This window comes from Antennarius striatus, chromosome 2 (assembly GCF_040054535.1).
Source record: "Antennarius striatus isolate MH-2024 chromosome 2, ASM4005453v1, whole genome shotgun sequence".
Lineage (NCBI taxonomy): Eukaryota > Metazoa > Chordata > Actinopteri > Lophiiformes > Antennariidae > Antennarius > Antennarius striatus.
In genome coordinates this window covers 30,279,567-30,299,701 of record NC_090777.1, presented here as the reverse complement: position 1 = coordinate 30,299,701, position 20,135 = coordinate 30,279,567, and the positions used below count along the sequence as shown (strand labels likewise).

Sequence of the window (20,135 nt, the reverse complement as noted above, 5' to 3'; positions counted from 1 at the left end):
AAAAAATAGTTCACAAACAATTCAAGAAATTAATATTTAAATCAGTTTAATGATGAAACCCATGAGTTCATCGAAATTCAGACAACTTGAGTTAATATTTGAATTGACTGTAAAACATAATTTCCTGAATTCCGGGCTAAACTGGTGGCTAAACCAATGATGTTGGTTCGTTAAGAGTGAAAGAGCTCCAACCACCCCCATGAGGAACATGAGTTTTAAACGAGAAATATCACCAGGGGATTAAATTATACCAATAAAGCACTAGAAGTCAAATTCACATGAATCTTTATTTGACCATTTCAAAGAAAATAAGTAACCCAGAGAAATTCCACCATAAAAATAATGCAGTATAAGTAGGAGGAAACCCCCCCTCCTGTTTTTAGAAAGAGGACGTTTCTATTTCCAGCACACCTTGAAACAAGGAGCCGTTTCTGTGCTGGAATAGTTACTATTATTAAAATTAGAAGACGAGAGCTATCTAACACTGTGGTCTTCATTGGAGTGAGGTGTGTCCTTGATCCAACCACCAAATAAGACAAAAAAGGAATGTAACATCAAGTGGAGTGCACTAACTTTGAACATCATGTTCCACATCCTGATTGAAATGTGTGGCAGCTGCACACATCGGCTCACTCTGCCTCAGACACTGAATCAAACCGTCAGCCGGTTCTCTGAACAAACAAGACTTCCATATCCTGAACATTACATGTAGAAAAAGGCACAGGAATGGAGTATTGGTCTTTGAAAATCCCTCAGGAGGAAAAAACTGAGGGTTCTGCTGCAGCACCCGTAAATGTGACAACGTGAATATTTCAAATATTGCAACAAAGAGAACAAACACAAAGACGACACGATGTTTGGCTTGTATTACAAAATAGAAAAGGGTTTTTAGGTAGCAGTGCTCTGCCTGGTGAGAAGTGCTCAGAGGTTCACTCGTTCATGTGAGCTGGACACCTGGGAACTCGTCCGGGGGGGCCGTCTCCAGTCCCTTTTCCTCTGAGTTCAGTGTCCAAATTGATGAATAAGCGGTTTGCTGGTCGTTGAGATGATGGGTCACCGTGGGGGTGTTCCCCTCTCAACCCAGACGCAGGCTGGGCCAATCAGATCGTTCGGGGGTTGTATTCAGGCAGCTTCTTCAGCTTCTCCTGCTCCTGCTCCGTGTCCTGTCTGGCGATGACCAGGGAGTGAGAGTAGCCCATCACCACCTAGGAACAGCACAGGACACTGGTGACGTGAGGCACCATTGGCTCACCTCCACACCAGCGCCAGACGGTGGTGCAAGAGGACACATTTGAGGTAGGTCTGAGCCCATGGCATCACCCTCTGGTGGATTGGTCCAGCTACACATGCTGGTGTCGCTGGGGGGGTCTGGGGAACTGGTCCCCACACTGGGGGAACTAGTTCCCTCTAGTGTGTAGTGTTGTGATGACTCCCACCTGGACGTCACCGCCCTCCCCCTCACTGATAGCGTTCGTACCTGCTCAATGTAGATGCCATCCAAGGTCCGGACCTCCTGGGCGGTGGTGGAGGATTTGGGTTTGTTGTCTCCATACCCCTGCAGACAAACGGGACACAGCTTCTTTTCAACAGAGCTGTTGGTGAGTGATGACATCACTAAGGACGCCTCTTACCAACTCTCCAAAGGTGGGGGAGGGGCCCCAGCTGATCGTACTCTCATCAGCAGCGATGACGATGCTGCTCTTCCTGTTGGATACAAACGTGGTTAACCTCCACAACGTGAACACTTTCAGCTAGGGGGGTGGCACTAGCCAGCCCCCACGAAGACTAACATGTGAACACAATGTGGTTTTAAAAAAATGAGCGTTAATGACTATAAATAGTGATACATCAAGCTCTAGTGTGGCAAGATACCTAACAGAACCCTCCAATCCTTGTGAGATCAGTCCACTGTGAGACCTAAAGTACTGGATCAGCTGATCCAGCAGGTTTCAATTGTACTGGACTCAACTAGACCCATCCAGACCAGGAACCAGTTAAAACTGCAGCTCAAACATAATAATGAAGCTGACCGGAGACCTTTAGATGTAAACTATGAATTACTTTCATTACCTTTTATTACCTGTGTGAAAGTTTGTCCTCAGGACAGGAATTCACAGGTTTGATCCACAAATGTGTTGTGAATTAACCCTAAAAACTCCTCTGACGTTTGTTCATCAGAACAGGATGATGGCCAGACCCCCCCCCCCGGCGACGATGCTGCGTCACTGCAGGACTCACCCACACGCCAGACTGCGGATCTTCCAGCCACACAGGTCCTGCACCGCTTTGGGATACATGGTGGACTCTCTGGAAGTGTTCGTCACCCCCCAGAAAAACAGCCCCCCTGCACACACACAAATGCACCACCATCACAGCTGCACTGCAGGTGATGCTGGTCAGCCAATGTGGCGACACCCACCCGTCTCGCTGACGGCGAAGGAGCACTGGTAGCCCGTACAGATCTGAGCCGCTCCACGTCCAGGAAAGTCAAAGAGTTTGACCAGTCGAGGGACCATCTCGTCCTTCTGCTCCGTGTGACCCAGACGCCCGTAACCCCCGAAGCCCCAGCTGAACACCCGCTTCTGGGAGTCCAGCACCAGCTGCACACAGAACACACACCTGTTACTACCCCCAGGGGGCAGTATCATCACACGAGTTTACCCCACCCAGCCCTGAAGGACCACCGGCCACCCAACCCCAAGACACACACACACTTCACACCAGAGTGTACAGCAGCATCCTGAGGTCAGCGGTGTCCACTCAGAATACAGAGTACCTCCAATCAATCAATCAATCAACCTATACTTACATAGCGCTTAATCACATCATCAGACATTTAAAAGCAATTTAACAAACAGGGAAACCCAACAGGACAAACATTTAATCTTGTTAAAAACACACACATATGAAATATCTACATTTTTACATACGAAGACACACAATGATACGTCCAGATACGAGATGTGGCACTGGTCAAATTTCTGGATGGATACAACATCAGTGAGACCGCATCTCGTTCTTTACCGCGTGTTGGCGGATGGATACGACATCAGTGAGACCGGATCTCGTTCTTTACCACGTGTTGGTTGCATATGTGTATATATATACATATACTGTATATACATGCACACATACATATATACATACACGTTGGACAAAAATATAAACACACTTTTGTTTTTGCTTCCATTTTTTCGAGATCTCTAGCTGCTGATCAGACAGCGTGTTTATCGCCTCAGACTGGCCACCATCAGCGATGCCAAATGAGGCCTCTTGAGGCCTCCAACCCTTTGGGACAATTGTGTTGAAAACTGTTTCATTATTTGGTGCCCCATTCATTGCGAACGTGAGCGTCCTCTGCTGGCATGCTGGGTGTACTGCAGCCACACAACAATCAATGAGCCCAGAAAACAGCGCTTTGAAATGTATTGCATACATTTTCTGAATAAAAAATATAATTTACTGTGTTAATCTGTGCTTGCTATATTGTAGCCTTATATCATAGGAAATTGATTTATGATTATTGGTCCTTGCAGGGTTCAAGGTCGCTTACACAGAATCTGTAAAATGGGGCTTCATAATGTCCAAACGAGCAATGCTTTGTTCAGGTGTATAACTCCTCCCCTCGCGGCCGCTGGTGGTAGCACTCCGTCAGCCAATCATTAAGCGTCTATCATCCACCTTTTGTTACCTGTAACAACTATGCCTACTGAAAGTTTTTCTTTAGACATAGTCATTCGTTTAAAAATCACCACTGGAGGAAGCGTTTGTGCGGATGCAGTGCAGCTCAGAACACACGTGAAGTGTATTCTCACTTGTTTCACCATAATGTTTACCGTTCTAGTTAGCGGCAGGTCAAACATTAACGGTGTGAAAACAATATTAATGATGTCGTCTGGTCCAACGGGATTTTTAGCTACTTCTGTTTCCAGAAATTTGTGGATCTGATGGACAGATCTTTGTGTCTCATCGAACTAAAACATCGTGACGACCCACATTTAACACCTTCAGGACACATTTCACTGGTGATATCTTTAGCTTTGAGTGGGATCTGAACGGTGGAGACTCCTCGGGCGTCTGCTCTCTGTTCACCCAGTGAACATTGAATCACTTCTTCATGCCTCACCATTGACCATCAACGGCCAGTTGCTGGACTATCCCAGCGGACTTGTGGGCTACCCACTGCGCCGCCCTCCTTAAATAGATTTTAAACATAAATTTATGGAACACTACTTTATAAAATAAATAGGTTCAAATGAGTATTTGCTCACTGTGTGGTTTGCTCCACAGGCCACATCTCGCACCACAACGTTGGGCACGGGCATGACCTGGCCATCCTTTGACTTCTCGATAAAGATGGCGACGCGTCGAGGAATGAGCTCACAGTCAAACTCGATGCGCTGGGCACGAGCGATGAACTTCCCGTCACTGTTGTGGCCTGTGACGAGAAAAAATACATTAGATGTAACCCAAACCCTGACCCATGTCTGACTACTGCAGTTCCCCTTTTCTTTCCTCCAACACTCACCCCCCAACTTGATTGATTGATCATCATGTTACAACAGAGACTAGTGAATATAATGGTGAATATCTCTCTAATGACAACTCTGACTCTGACCACAGTAACTCCTCCCTCCTCCTCCTTCACTCTAAGGCTAGCTACATGCTACATGCTACAGTATTGTACAGTTGGTCATTATCATCCACAGCTGACACACGCCGTTGTTGTTCAATGCACCTAAAACTGGTGGAGACTTCCTGGAAGAGTTTTCTTCTTCCTCTTCTTCTCCTCAAAGATTAAATTACAAAGAGGAAAAAGTTTACTGTAAACTAATCTGAAATCAAATCAATCACATGAATCACGAGTGACGCTTAACAGGCAGAGTCAGAGTTGTCATGGTCACCACTACCGCTATCTTCACTAGTTCTGCTCTCTCCTCCCTCCTCTGTACCTAAGCTACATGCTACATTAGCATACAGTAGATAATCAACAGTGACTGTTGTTGTTGATGATCTTAAAACTGGTGGAGACTTCCTGGAAGAGTTTTCTTCTTCTCCTTAATGATTAAATAATAAGGGTTAAAGTTTACAGTAAATTAATCTGGATTAAATCGATCACATGAATCACGAGTGACGCTTAGGGTTAGGAAGCTAGCAGGTGTATTCATCAGAGCGTTCATACTGTTAGCGTACCCAGCTGTCCGTACTCAGGGCAGCCGAAGGAGTACAGGTTTCCTTTGCAGTCCACCACCATGCTGAACTCAGCCCCGCAGGCCACCTTCACCAGGGGCTGTCCGTGGTACGAGATCTACAGGAACACACAGGGAGGGCGACAGATCACAGTGAGCGCTCCTATTGGTCAGTGAGCTGATCAAGCTTCACTTTATTATTCAAACATGTTGTGTATTCACGGAAACACGTCCATCTAGAACTAACGAGTTCACCTCCTGCCGAGGTGCCCTTGAGCAAAGCGGCGTACCTTTAGAAGTTGCTCACTGGGCGCAACAAGACAAGATGTGCAATTTCCTCTGGGATTATTAATCTGTCTATCTGGCTGCCCGCTGCGCTATCAATATTTACTTGGGAGGCAAATATTGAGAGGGAGCGCTTACAGGCCCCTTGTGTGTTTTATATGTACAGTGTATACCGTACACACACACACACACACACACACACACACACACACACACACTCCTTACCGGTGCTGGGCTCAGGACGGCGTCGGTCTGGCTGCCCTGGCCGAGCTGCCCCAGCTTGTTCTCCCCAAAAGAGAAGACAGCGCCGTCGTCTGTGAACAGACACAGGCGTGTAGCTTCAAACAAAACCTCATGAAGGTAGAACAGCAGAACACGACCTCTATCAACCCTAACCCATTAACCTAACCCCTAACCCTAATCCTAATCCCTAACCTGAAACCCTAACTCTAATCCCTAAACTGAACCCCTAACTCTAACCCATAAACCTAATCCCTATCCCGAACCCCTAGCCCAAACCCTAACCCGAGCCTGCGGCGGAAAGTGTAAGTCTTATGTGTCCCATGAATGAACTCAAGTGTTCTATGAATGAACTAAAGTATGTATCCCATAAATGAGCTCAAACTCATTACTGTTGCACATTCTCATTAAATATATGTTCAGAGAGTACCCCAACTCTCATAAAGTATCCTTACCTGTCTTGTAAATGACAGCCTATGATATTCATAACCAACCCCCCCCCCCCCCCCCCCCCCCCGAGTTTCCTAAAAACATGTTAACCTGTGAGAAATACCACTTGTTGTGTTATCTTAGCTGATGCTCATATCCTGAACAAAGGGAGACTGCTAGCCTTGACTAAAGATGGATGTTGCCTGCAAGTGGGGACCGGCCCTCCTCACTTGCACGCGATGCTCCACTATAAAGAAGAGAGATTTTTCTCTACCAAGTTAGAGTCTGCCACGGGTCTAGGTACGGACGCCTGGTCCTTTGTTTTTCATCTGCTGCTCTGACTGAGGTGTTGGCTCTCCGCCTATTGTCAACGGTAAGAGTGATTTAGCTGATGACTTGTTTGCATTCTTTGAACTGATGTTAATGTGGGGATTGCGGGAGTGACAACCTGTATCTAGCTTCATCACTGTTGATTATCTTTGCTTGCTTTGTGGATCTTTTGTTATAATAAACATATTAACCATTTGTGAGTGTGCTGACTAACTTCGGACCTTAGGTCTTCAAATAAGGCTTAAAATATCACAAAACAGAGCCCTAACCCTTAACCCCTAACCTCTACCACTTGAATGTGAGCAGTACAACACAGCATCACAAGCTTTAACATGTCAAATAAGAAAAAAACAACAAGTCCAACATGAGGTGAAAACAAAATTAACTCACTGGCATTTGAGTCTTCACATATTTGCATGAGGAACCAATTCAACTGGTGTTGGAAGAACTTAAAAGTTAAAAGAATACATACAACTGTATATAGCTGCATATATCTATAAAACTGCATGTAACTGTACATAACTGCATAACTGTATATTGTTTTATTTTATTTTTTATTTTATATACTGGTTTGATCCCCGAAGGGAAATTAAGAACGCATACTCTAGCTACTGATTCAAACGCATGCATACATATATATTAGTGAGTACAGGCCCCTGTATCACACACACACAGGGGGGCCTGTAGGCATGCAGGGGGGGTAGAGTGGCAGGCAGCTCCTTCTTGGTGCGCCTCAAATGAGCAATTTGTAAAGGGGACGGCACCTTGCTCAAGGGTGCCTCGGCAGTGCTCCGGAGGTGAGCTGACACCTCCCACTGTCAGCTCACCTCCGGGTATTTTTTGGGGGGGGGGGAGCGGGAATTAAACCGCCGATCTTAAATCATGGGACGACCCGCTCTACTGCCCGCTTAACCACTGAGCCACTGCCGCCCCGAATATATAATTGGATTTAACTATATATAACTGTATATAACTGTATATAACTGCATATAGCTGTATATAACCACATATAACTGTATATAATTGCATATAACTATATATAACTGTATATAACTGCATATAGCTGTATATAATTGCATATACAGTAATACCTCTGTACTCGACCGCCTCTATACTCGACCAAATCGGTGCTCGACCAAAAAATTCGAGTAGAAAATGCATCGGACCCCGAACAGATTTTCGGTACTCGACTAGCCGAGTCGACCCGAACGCGCTCCTCAGCCGCGCTCCTCGGCCAGCGGGTAAGCGTCAGTTCGACTCAGACCGCCAGCGGAGTAAGACGTACCTAAATTACGTACGCAAAGACGTACGGAAATTATAGCAAAATATAAAGCGGTGTACGAGTGTCCGACCTCGCGTCGCAGTGCGAAATGGTAAAGTCAACCATTTCCACTATCTTGAAGCAGAAGCAACTGACAATGGACAGGTTCCTTCTTAAAGAAAAGAGGAAGGCTACTGCCCAGCCAGATTCACCTCCACGGAAGAGAGAGAGAAGGGAGGAAACCCCTGGAGGCGCGTTACCTAGCGTCATCATGGAAGGGATTCCCCTTCCATGATGACGCTAGTGCCATCAACCACTCTCTAAAACGTAAAGTAAATTATACAAAATGGTTTATAATGCTTTATCTCTATCATGTACTGCTTGTGCACATTTACGTCTTCATTGTTGTTTATATACACGTTCTTATAATATTTTAGGTATTTTTCTTAATGGTAAGAACGGATTAAAATACTTTCCATTATTTCTTATGGGAAAATTGGTTTCGGTGTTCGAACAAATCAGTGCTCGACCACCACCTCAGAACGGATTATGGTCGAGTACAGAGGTACGTCTGTAACTATATAAAACTGTATATAACTGCATATAACTGTATATAACTGCATAATGCAATTTCCTCCGGGATTAATAAAGTATCTATCTATCTATCTATCTATCTATAGCTGTATATAACTGCATATGACTGCATATAACTGTATATAACTGCACATAGCTGTATATAACTGCATATAACTGTATATAACTGCATATAACTGAATCTTTCGGACCACTTGGAGCACAGGACTCGCGTCTGATTGATGATCAGATTGTAAATTGATGAGCTGCTTTTCCTCAATGAGTGAGAAAAATAAAACAAGTAGTAATACAGTAACCCCTCGCTTATTCACGCTTCAAGAGGCGCGGCTTAGGTGGTGACACAATACAAGGATGTTATTGGCTGACAGCATCGGTGTGTGTGTGCTGCGTTCAGAGACTCTCGGTTCCTCCTGCGACTTTTCTTTAGCACAGACGTATATTAAATAGTCTATTGACCCGTGTTGTTCGGGTGTGTATGTGTGTGTGTGTGTTCAGCATATGTTGGTGAGACTGAGAAAGGGACATGGGAGCTGAGGGGGGGTCGTCTTGTTTGTTCCTTGTTCAGGCTGAACTCCACATACAGACGTTCAAGGAACATCATATGTGTCGTCCCTCCCCCATCAGGAACACGGGGGGGTTACATGTCTACAACAGTGGAGGAAAAGGTACTGCAGATGGAACGCAGTAACCGTGAGTAATGAGGGGTTACTGCAGTACAAATAAAAGCCCTTAATTACAAACCAGCTGTCCTTTTCCAGTGGATCTGACTCCATGTCACCAGTAAGACCAGTTACAGATAGAAGTAGTCTGTCAGACGATAACTTTTAATAATGGTGTTATTACACCAGCACACAGATGTTTCAGCCCCCCCCCACCCCCCCCCGGAACAAAGGACACTCCTCAAGAGGTTCAACAATGGCGTAACGGTAGACCCCCCCCAGTAAACCGTGGCCCAGCCTACCTGTGAGGGCCAGGGTGTGGTTGCGTCCACAGGCTGCAGCAACAATCACATGATCAGCTAGGGCCTCGATCAGCCGGGGGGCCTCCAGACGCTTGGTGTCCCCGTGTCCCAGCTGGCCCTTGTCGTTACGACCTGAGGAAGCCACAAACAGGGTGAGGGCAGGTTTCCCTCTGGGCTGGATCCGGATTCTAAACCCCCCTGGGGGCAGTGGTCCAAAGCGTTTGCTTACCCCAGCTCCACAGCTGGCCCTCCGCGGTCATGAGCAGACTGTGTGCAGCACAGGGGCCCGACACCACGCAGCTCACCTGGACATCGTTCAGACAGCCGTAGCGATGAGGACCCCACAGGTTCTGGCCCAGGTTACGGAACGCAGCTGGAAACACACACAGTCAGCAGCGCCACATCCCAGTATCACTGGGAACACTGGTGCACCGCCCCACAACACAGCACCACCACATCCCAGTATCACTGGGAAAAAAACTCTTTTCTTCGTCTTTTCTTTTCCTCTTTTCTCCGTCACTTTCTTGGGGTCCATAGTGAATACTCTAAAAGTTAATATATTTACCTAAAACTATCAAAACACCTCATGGGTCGAGGGCCGAATGACGAGGACGCTGCATTGAGCTACACACAGAGGTCCCTCTTAGCCAATGGGATGCCAGGATGCTAGGTAATAGCCAATGGCAGAGCAGCTATGAGAATGTTGTGTTCAGGAACCTGTGGGAGCTGAGAGTATCAACCCAAACTGTATTTTTACCTTTCGTAACTCGAAATTTCTTTCGTATCTAGAGACAATATTTCCTGTTGAGGCGTTTCGTAAGTAGAAAATTTCGTACGTAGAGACATTCGTAAGTAGAGGAACCACTGAACATAAAATACAAGTTTACATTAATACATTACATTAATCACTTTTGCTTGTGAAAAATAGGAGTGCAAACAGAAGTGTGGAGATTGTGTGTTTGTGACATTATATTGGAGCTGACAAACAGCCTGGAGGGTAGACCAGGTGCGACTAGAGCCAGCGCTACACACTGGTGTCTGCACAGAGCCTACACACAGTGATAAACACACGTGTTACACACAGCAGTTGCTGATGGGGTAAATGTGGTCTAAAACTGAATAGTAAAGGATTCCAGTATTCGACAGCATTCCCACTGCTCTGGCAGTGTCGACCCCCAGAAGGAGGTTTTTGTCTCTGCAGCTGCTTCTGACACCCCAACACACTCCAATGTGGACAAAGCAGATCCATCAGTGTGTACCAGCGGCGTAAGAATGGGACCTCCTGCCCCAGGCATCAGCGGACCAGCTGCAGGGGGGCAGCACACAGCACACACACACGTATGAGAAGACATGACGGGGACCCCACAGGGTGCAACACGCTGGTGTCTGCATGGGAACAAAGGACACAGGGACTCCTGACACCTGGTTCTCTACCAGAGAACACCTGTTCAGTCTCCTGTTAGGCTACACCCTACAATGTCCTCCAGCGTTAATAACGTATGTCTGTTAGTCAGTGGTGGGGACAAACAGGAAGTCAGCAGCGTCCTTTACCAGCTATTACCAAACATCAGGGCTGTACTAACGGTCTGAGGTGATTCCTGTCACCAGACCTTCAGCCACACATCAGTGCTACTCCAGACCAGACAAACCCCTACCTTGTTGTTTAGGAACCTCTTTTCTTCCAATCAAATCCCAGTTGGTGGCTCCGAAAATGAGCAGCTGGCCTTTAACCTTAGGGCACTCCAGTTTCTGTAGGAAGCACAACAGGAAACAACACATAAAAAGGGTCAGATGTAGTCAGAGACATCTGCAATCTAACTATTAAAACCATGTCTAAGATTGTAAAAAAAAAAAAAAAACCTTGACTACAAAGGTTGACGACATGACCATTACCTTTCTTGAAGAGATTGTGAATATTTAACTATCATAAATTCTTATAAATTCTTGATGTGATGGACATGGATTTCTGAGGACACTCGGAAAATATTTCACTTACTGTCCTACATCAACGACATTAAGTACTTAGGGTCAACAGTCCAGAGCAATGTAGAGTGTGGAAAAGAGGTGAAGAAGCGTGTCCAGGCAGGATGGAACGGGTGGAGGAAAGTGTCAGGTGTGATGTGTGATAGAAGAGTCTCAGCTAAAATGAAAGGAAAGGTGTACAAGACTGTGGTGAGACCAGCGATGTTGTTTGGTCTAGAGACAGTGTCACTGAGGAAAAGACAGGAGACAGAGCTGGAGGTAGCAGAGATGAAGATGCTGAGGTTCTCTCTGGGAGTGACCAGGAAGGATAGGATCAGGAATGAGTACATCAGAGGGACAGCACATGTTAGAGGTTCTGGAGATAAAGTCAGAGAGGCCAGACTGAGATGGTTTGGACATGTCCAGAGGAGAGATAGTGAATATATTGGTAGAAGGATGCTGAGTTTTGAACCGCCAGGCAGGAGGCCTAGAGGAAGACCAAAGAGGAGGTTTATGGATGTAATGAGGGAAGACATGAAGGTAGTTGGTGTGAGAGAAGAGGATTCAAAGGACAGGGCTAGATGGAGGAAATTGATTCGCTGTGGCGACCCCTGAAGGGAAAAGCCGAAAGGAAAAGAAGAAGTCCTACATCAACGACATATTAAAACGTATTTAATACATTTAATCAAGACAGAAACAATAGAAATTTAAGATCCATTTAAAATGACGTAGCCTCAGCGACTCAACGCTGTACTGATGTTCAAACCCACTATTTTCTCTTTGACGTCATCTGCCACCGTCACAGGCTGCAGACCAGACTTGGTGGACAGCTTGCCCAGCTTCTTGTTGTTCTCCTGCTCGTAGTCAAACTCCTCGTCGCTGCTGAAGTCTCTTTCTCTCTTTCTGCCGCTGACCCTCTTCTTTTTCATCCCACCATTCCTTGACACGTCTGTCACCTTGCTACGAGGCATCTTTTAACCAAACTGTTTGTTGGAGAAGCAGAGGTCAGTTCATGTGTGCTTGGGGGACAGGCTTTTTGCTCAGAACAGAACTGTGATCTAAATAATAGTCATTCAGAACCACAGGTGACCTGCAGCTCTACTGAGAACATGTGTCCTCCACTGAGGAGAACACCTGTTCAGGCATGTGCACGTTATTGTGAGGTGGTGTGAGTCACCTGCAACAACAAACACATCCGTGAGAAAACGTGTATTCCCACCGAAACGGTCCTGCATGTCGGAGTAAACTGAAAACAAGAAGATCTCCATCGCTCTGCCTCTCTCTCAGGCTCTTCACGCCAAACATACATGAACACAAAAACACATCAAGTCTAACACACTCTAGCTGCTGTCACATGACCAATCACACATGATCACTTCAAAGTGACTAACACGTGTCAGCCTGACCCCAAACCCTGAGTGGGGAACCGGATCCGAACATCCAGGAGGTCCGAGGTTCTCCACCAACATCCAGTAGACTCAACAAAGCCAGCAGCTCGTCTGCGTTCCAGCATCACACAGAAGCTCTGAGGACCAACAGCCATCATCAGCTCCACACCCGTCTCCTGGACGAGCTCCACACCCGTCTCCTGGACGAGCTCCACACCCGTCTCCTGGACGAGCTCCAGCGGCAGCTAGCCGCTAGCGTCATTAGGCTAAGCAGCTAGCCGCTAGCGTCATTAGGCTAAGCAGCTAGAGGCTAACGTCATTAGGCTAAGCAGCTAGCCGCTCGTCATTAGGCTAAGCAGCTAGAGGCTAACGTCATTAGGCTAAGCAGCTAGAGGCTAACGTCATTAGGCTAAGCAGCTAGCAGTTCTCTTTGTTCACATAATGGTCGCGTAGCCGCAGCTAGCCGACGCTACCGCTAACTTGTAAAGTTGTACATTTTGCTGAATTCGTGACACAAACGGGACAAACAGTCTCGACGCTCCGTTAAACGTTTAACGACATCGCCCGAATCCCGCTGGAATAAGTTCCGTATCTGGTGTGAACCGCACCGCTCCCGGTATTCATGAGGCTAACGCTACTTGCTAACGGAACCAAATAAAGACAGGATGAGACGTTACATGAAACAATACAAACTTTTTGGATGTTTTCTTCACTCAATGCGTTTTACGTTCGCTGTAGAAAACGTTAAGACGTGTTCTGTTTGGATGAGTGCCGTCAGTTGATTGATGAAGCCAACAATAAGTAAATATACCGGTGATTTCCTGATTCAGCAGCTCTCTGTCCGTCTCCGGTTTGATTGATTTGAACAAAAGAAGCTGCAGTCTGCTTCACACCACGTGGTTTGCATTAACTATTCATACAGGAAACAACGTTCATACTGGCTGCAGACGGATCTCACGGCCGTGACGTGGAGGCAGAGGCTGATCACCGAGGCTGTCACGACCGTCACGGACCCGCGGAGGAACCGAGCCGCTCCACGGAGTTCTGGAGGCTTCACCAATAAAACACCAACTTTGATTCAAAGCAGCAGCAGACTAACAACTCAGAACACAGCAGCCACAGTTTGTGCAGGAGATGCTCCCACTTTTCCTTTGCATGTTCTTGGAACATCTGTCCGTTGTTCCCGTGGATTAACAGAAAGCAGACCACACATTCCTCCTCTGTTGTGACTGAACACAAACAGCCCCATACCTTCATTATTCTACACTTCCTCTGGTCATCGCTGAAATATCATAGCTGCTGTTCTTTTTAAAAAATATGTGCTTATATGTTGTTATTAATGGTAACTTATCAGTCGTCTGTGTAGGTTCTCAGTTATCCAGGTCATGGTTATCCAAAAGCTGTTTAAGTCAATCCACTGGACGTTAAAGTTTTTTCTTGGATGAAAGACGAACCAGTCGCTTACGCTCTGGAGGGTTCTGTTGGCTTTCTGTCTGTTAAGCGCTTTGAAATATCTCCAGATGTGACTAAGCGCTATACAAATAAAAGTTGATTGATTGATTAAAACACAGGACACACTTCTGTACTGTAAACAACATTTATTTAATTGTACAAAAATCAGATGAATTTTCACATTCAATCTTCATCCTCCTCTTCCTCCTCATCCTGATTAATCTGGAAGTAGCGGAGCTCGTAGCTCTCCTTGGTGTTTGCTACGACGCGCAGCCAGTCACGAAGATTGTTCTTCTTCAGGTACTTCTTAGTCAGATACTTCAGGTACCTGAAAAACAGGAGATAAAAAACTGCATCAATGACTTTTACTGAAGGGCATCAGAGTCAACACGTACAGTGGATGTAAAAAGTACACATCCCTGTTCAAATGGTAGGTTTTCATGATGTAAAAACATATCAATCAAGACAAATTATTTCACAACTTTCTCCACCTTTAATGTGACCTTTAAGCTGCACAAAGCAGTTGAAAAACAAACTGGCCACATAAAATGACGTGGAGGGCCACATCTGGTCCCCACGCCTTGAGTTTAACACATGTTCTAGAAGGTTTAGTAAAGGTGCAGAAATCCAACAGACCTAACAGGAATGATGTTCACGCTGCTGATTCTGTCATTAACCGAAAGGGGTGTGTTCAAAACAGCAGTGCTGAGTTTAATCATTGATTATGTGAAAAGAACAGGTGTTAAACAGGTGGAACTGATTTAAGGATGAAGGCAGCTGATGCTGGTGAGTGTTTGTCCTGGAAAATAGTCAAATGTGTCGTTCAAGGCATTTTTCAGAAGTAGAGCGTTCTTTGATAAAGAAGTTAACAGAAGATGGGAAAACCTATGAAGAAGTGCAAAAAATGACAGATGTAAAATGATGTTCAGGTAAAATGATATCAGACGCTTTAAAATGGCAGCTAAATCCAGAAAGGTGAGGAAGAAAAAGCAAAAAATTATTTAAACGGATAAGAGAAAAACCAAAGGCTCAGCCAGCAATCATCTCCAGGAGGACCAGAGAAGATCTGAGTCCTGTTACCATCAGACGTCTGTGTGAAGACACCAGCAAGAACCCCCCCAAAGCCCCATTGATAACAGAGATGTGCTGAAGGTTAGTTACCTTAGATGACACTGATCACTAGGGGGGGGGGGGGTTGTACCTTTTGGAGAAGGGCACCTCAGACGACACTGTGATCTTGCTCTTGCTCCGCTCGATGGAGATGACGCCCCCACCCAGGTTGCCAGCTTTTCCGTTCACCTTGATGCGCTCCTGAAGAAACTGCTCCTACAAACAGATTGAACACACTTCACACCTCCCAGCTGTGTTCGGGGGGTGGGGTCACATCAGAAATGGAAGTATCATCTGCACTATGTCTTAGCCACCACACGGGTTCCATCTGAAGGAAGCAGCCAATCATAGGCAGCCTGACGCCCAGCGGTGAACCAACACGGGAGACAGCGGCCTGTTAACGGGTCGCATCTAGTTTTTCACTCTGTTAAGATCAGCAAACATCCATGAACACAGTGTGTAGCGACTTCCAAACCAACAAGCTACTGAGAGGCTAACGACGGGGCCTTCCTTTGTCAGACGCACTTCCAGTCAAAAATCACCACGATACAAAAAAAATACGTTAATCCTTTATTAACGAAAAAAGAATAATCAACTCATAAAAACTGTTCACAAACTCATAAGTGATCACAAAGTCGTATCAATAAAAAACATTGCGTGATGTGTTGCGTGTTGTGGTGGTCAACAAAAATACGGCAACCCCGTCACCCTCTCTCCCTCATCCACACAGGTGAGAAGATACCCTATTTAACTTATATTGACGTTGACGCCCACATCCATTTGACCCACTTATTCCTTCAATGAGATCACAAAAAACAACATCACAAACAACAATACAATATTCAAACCATCATATCATCATGTCATAATACAAAATACCTGTAAATTCATTCATGGCTCCTACACAGTGCCTTGAGATTCATGGTACATGCTAACGGGGCTAGCACACAACAAACAGCAGCTCATGCAGTTAGCTGTGTGCGGTTTATTACACGGACACACAAAGGACTTGAAAATTACCTGGGTTTCTACCAGTTTAGTAATTCTACTGTAAACTAGAACCAAGGCAGTCAGACTGCAACATCCTGCGACTCACCCTGACCAACTGAATAGCACATAGACTGGTGCATATGGAGAAGGCCAGTGTGAGTCAGAGCACAGATCAAAGCTAGTGCTTTGATTTATGGTTTGACTCCCACTGGCCTTCTCCCTCGTCTTTCTATCTTATCCGGTTCCTGAGTGTACAAAAGTTGAAATTTGACCTTGACCTAGTTTTCTCAAGGTCAATGTCATCATCTCATTTTCATCCCCTTTGCTGCCTGAGTAATGTGTTTTTTGTTTCATCTTTCTATCTGCAACGGTTGTGAAGATATTTTGTGGACTAGCGAACACATGAACACTGACAATTACAATACATAACCGCTCTGGAGCGGGGTGTAAAAATATCAAACATGGATCACAACTAAAAACACAAACGTCTGACTGACACCTTCCTTTCTGTACTAAGAAAAAAAGACACTCCATTCATCCCTCGGTGCAGCAGCGTGTGGGGTCGGTGCCCTGTTCAGGAGCACTGCAGCAGGACTCAGGAGGTGAACCGACACCTCCCCAGCAACCAGTTCACGCTCCAGACTTTATTACAAATTAAAAAACATAAAATTTAAAAATTCACACAAAAATATTTAATGTCGATCTCGCCTCTTTCTAAGTCAAAGGTCATTGGTGCACAGCCACCACACCTCCTTCCTGACATGCTGACCAGGTGACGTGATGAGGAAGAGTCAGTCTGCTCGTGCTTTTTCCCCAAAAACGACACGTCTGTGTAGGTTCTCAGTTCTCCAGAGCTGTTTAAATCAAACCACTGGACTCTCAGAAAGTTCTCTCATCCAAGAGGCTTCTTCAGTTCACATCAGTCCACTGCATTCCAAATACAGCATAAACAGTGTTTCATGTTTCAACATGTTTGTGTGATATGCAGTGTACATTACTGATAAATGTGGGAAATAACTATTACTGATATGTTAGCAATCACTTCACATAGTGTTATAACTACTGCTATTTTAATATCAACATTATAACATTAGTTATCCATGCAGTAGGTTTGTAGCAAACAGTCCTGCGCAGCCTTTCATTCAACTCAGTGGCCAGGAAGTAGCCTCAGCCTCAAAAAAGTTGGCGACCCCTGCTCTACAGAGACACATACACCATGCGAATGTACCATATATAACTGTATACATACACAGACCCTTTCCAAAAAATTAGAATGTCGTGGAAAAGTTGTTTAATTTCCATAATTCCATTCAGAAAGTTAAACTTTCATATATTATAGATTCATGGCCCACAATTTAAACAATTTCAGGTATTTATTTTATTTTCACATAATTTTGGTACCACCTCATAAAACCCATGAAAACAGGATTTCAAAAAATTAGAATACTGTGAAGAAATCATCAGAGCATGAATGTTTTAAACTAAGTGTCACACACTAATCATCTACTAAACTCAAAGCACATGCACAGGTTTCCCCAGGTGTTATTTAACTGCTTTGGTTTGGTTCAATTGTCTCAGTTCGGTTCAATATGGGGAAGACTGCAGATATGACAGCTGCCCAGAAGACCATCACTGATACCCTCTATAGGATGGGTAAACCTCAAAAGTTCATAGCTAAGGAGGCTGGCTGTTCACAGAGTGCTGTGACAAAGCATAGCAATGGAAAGTCTAGTGGAAGGGACAAATGTGGCAGGAGAAGATGCACTAGCAACAGATGACTGTGGGCTTCAGCGGATTCTCAAACAGAAGACTCAAGAATCTGGTAGAGATCCACAGAGTGGACTGAGGCAGGAGTCACAGCTTCAAAATCCACCACGTTCAGACGCATCCGGGAGATGGGCTACAACTGTCGGGTTCCTCGGGTCAAGCCACGTCTGAACCAGAGCCAACGTAGGAAGTGGCTCAACTGGGCCAAGGAGAAGGACTGGACTGTTGGCCAGTGGTCCAAGGTCCTCTTTTCCGTTGAAAGTAAAGTGTGCCTTTCATTTGGGAATCAAGGTCCAAGGGTTTGGAGGAAGATGGGTGAGGAACAGAACCCAAGCTGCTTGAGGTCCAGAGTGAAATATCCAGTCAGTCATGACTTGGGGTGCAATGTCCAGTGCAGGTGTTGGTAAACTCTGCTTTCTTAAATCCAAGGTCACTGCAACAGTCTACCAGAATGTTTTTGAGGACTTCATGATTCCTTCTGCTGAGGATCTGTATGGAGATGCAGATTTCATCTTCCAGCAGGACCTGGCCCCTGCCCATACTGCCAGAAGCACCAAAACCTGGTTTGATGCTCATGCCTTCATGACTGGCCAGCCAACTTGCCGGACCTAAACCCCATTGAGAATATAGGGGGTATCCTCAAGAGGAAAATGAGGGGCACCAGACCCAACAACAAAGAGCTGTCAGCAAGCATCAAAGAAATCTGGGCTTCCATAACTCCTATGCAATGCCACAGGCTGATTGGCTAAATGCCACTTCGCATCAAGGCAGTGATTAAGGCAAAGGGATTCCCAACCAAGTATTGGTGATTGATATATTGTTTTGAAAGTACCATATTTTGATTGATTTTTCTTTTCTGCAAAAACTGATAAATAAATGGTGATTTCTTCACAGTATTCTAATGTTTTGAAATCCTGTTGTCATGGGTTTTATGAACCGGAAGCCAAAATTATGTAAAAATAAATCAATACCTGAAATTGTTTAAATTGTGGGCCATGAATCTATAATATATGAAAGTTTAACTTTCTGAATGGAATTAATTATGGAAATTAAACAAGTTTAACAAGACATTCTAATTTTTTGGAAAGGGTCTGTATTACCACCCCCGGCCCACACGCGTGGGTCTGTCTCCAAATGTTGTGAATGAATTCATCACAGACTCACGGGTGGAGCCCACCTGAGTCCACTGAATTCACCTGACTTACAAAGTTGGCAGCGTCCATGATGCCATCTTCCACAGGGTGGGTGCAGTCCAGGGTGAACTTCAACACCTGCTTCTTCTTTTTGCCCCCCTTCCCGGTGTTCTGCTTCTTCTGTGGACAAACACAAACCACCGGCATCAGCGTCCAGTCGCGTCGGTACCGTCTGGACAGCGTGGCTGTCGGTGTGTAGAGCCAGAGATCTGACGTAATGACGTCACCGACCCAAACCTTTCCAGGCCCTAATTCTCAAAATTAAACTGTGTTCGGAACCAGGCGGCCCGCCGTCCATGAGTTCGTTCCTCCGTCTGGATCACGTTAGCGGCTTCAACAACGAGCTGACCTACTTCACTGCCGCTGCTAGCTAACGTTAGCTAGGTAGTTATTGCCGCTGCTAGCTAGCTAACGTTAGCTAGGTAGTACTGCCGCTGCTAGCTAACGTTACCTAGGTAGTACTGCCGCTGCTAGCTAACGTTACCTAGGTAGTCACTGCCGCTGCTAGCTAGCTAACGTTAGCTAGGTAGTCACTGCCGCTGCTAGCTAGCTAATGTTAGCTAGGTAGTCGCTGCCGCTGCTAGCTAGCTAATGTTAGCTAGGTAGTCGCTGCCGCTGCTAGCTAGCTAACGTTACCTAGGTAGTCACCGCCGCTGCTAGCTAGCTAATGTTACCTAGGTAGTACTGCCGCTGCTAGCTAGCTAACGTTAGCACCCAGAGCAGCAGGCCGCAGCCTCCGCTACGTTCACGACCAAATATGTTCAGAACCGAATCCAATCTACAACGTTATAAATGCAGGTCCGTTCCGGTTTGTTCTCTGGCGCTAACAGGGGTCGTTCTGTCCATTCTCTTGTTTGTCAACAAGGGCTGATACTTACCAGAGGCGCCATGGCGGAGAAGCTAGCCGAAAGGAAGATTGAGATGTGCGCATGCGTTCGATGTACCAATCAAATGCCGAGCTATAGCGTAAATCCATACTTCTGA

General features: G+C 45.6%; 2 protein-coding genes across 4 annotated transcripts; both read right to left on the bottom strand.

Annotated features, from left to right (window-relative positions):
• Positions 1 to 268: 268 nt before the first annotated feature.
• Positions 269 to 14,115, bottom strand: rcc2 (regulator of chromosome condensation 2). 3 transcript variants are annotated; one of them, XM_068326697.1, is made up of 13 exons: positions 13,333 to 14,115; positions 12,022 to 12,234; positions 10,945 to 11,038; positions 9,519 to 9,662; positions 9,290 to 9,421; positions 5,700 to 5,788; positions 5,194 to 5,308; positions 4,272 to 4,438; positions 2,420 to 2,600; positions 2,239 to 2,344; positions 1,632 to 1,704; positions 1,478 to 1,555; positions 269 to 1,205 (listed from the first exon to the last, which is right to left on the bottom strand). In XM_068326697.1, exons 2-13 carry the CDS (start codon positions 12,220 to 12,222, stop codon positions 1,101 to 1,103), a joined length of 1,485 nt encoding a protein of 494 aa, XP_068182798.1. In that variant the 5' UTR covers positions 12,223 to 12,234; positions 13,333 to 14,115; the 3' UTR covers positions 269 to 1,100. The 3 variants fall into 3 exon arrangements, with proteins under 3 accessions (XP_068182798.1, XP_068182808.1, XP_068182818.1); XM_068326707.1 differs by having other exon boundaries at positions 13,451 to 14,115; XM_068326717.1 differs by lacking the exon at positions 13,333 to 14,115 and adding an exon at positions 12,429 to 13,320.
• A 118-nt stretch (positions 14,116 to 14,233) lies between these two features.
• On the bottom strand, positions 14,234 to 20,080 carry LOC137603359 (large ribosomal subunit protein eL22). Its single transcript, XM_068326730.1, has 4 exons — positions 20,030 to 20,080; positions 19,164 to 19,271; positions 15,293 to 15,417; positions 14,234 to 14,419 (listed from the first exon to the last, which is right to left on the bottom strand). Exons 1-4 carry the CDS (start codon positions 20,039 to 20,041, stop codon positions 14,275 to 14,277), a joined length of 390 nt encoding a protein of 129 aa, XP_068182831.1. The 5' UTR covers positions 20,042 to 20,080; the 3' UTR covers positions 14,234 to 14,274.
• Positions 20,081 to 20,135: the final 55 nt, after the last annotated feature.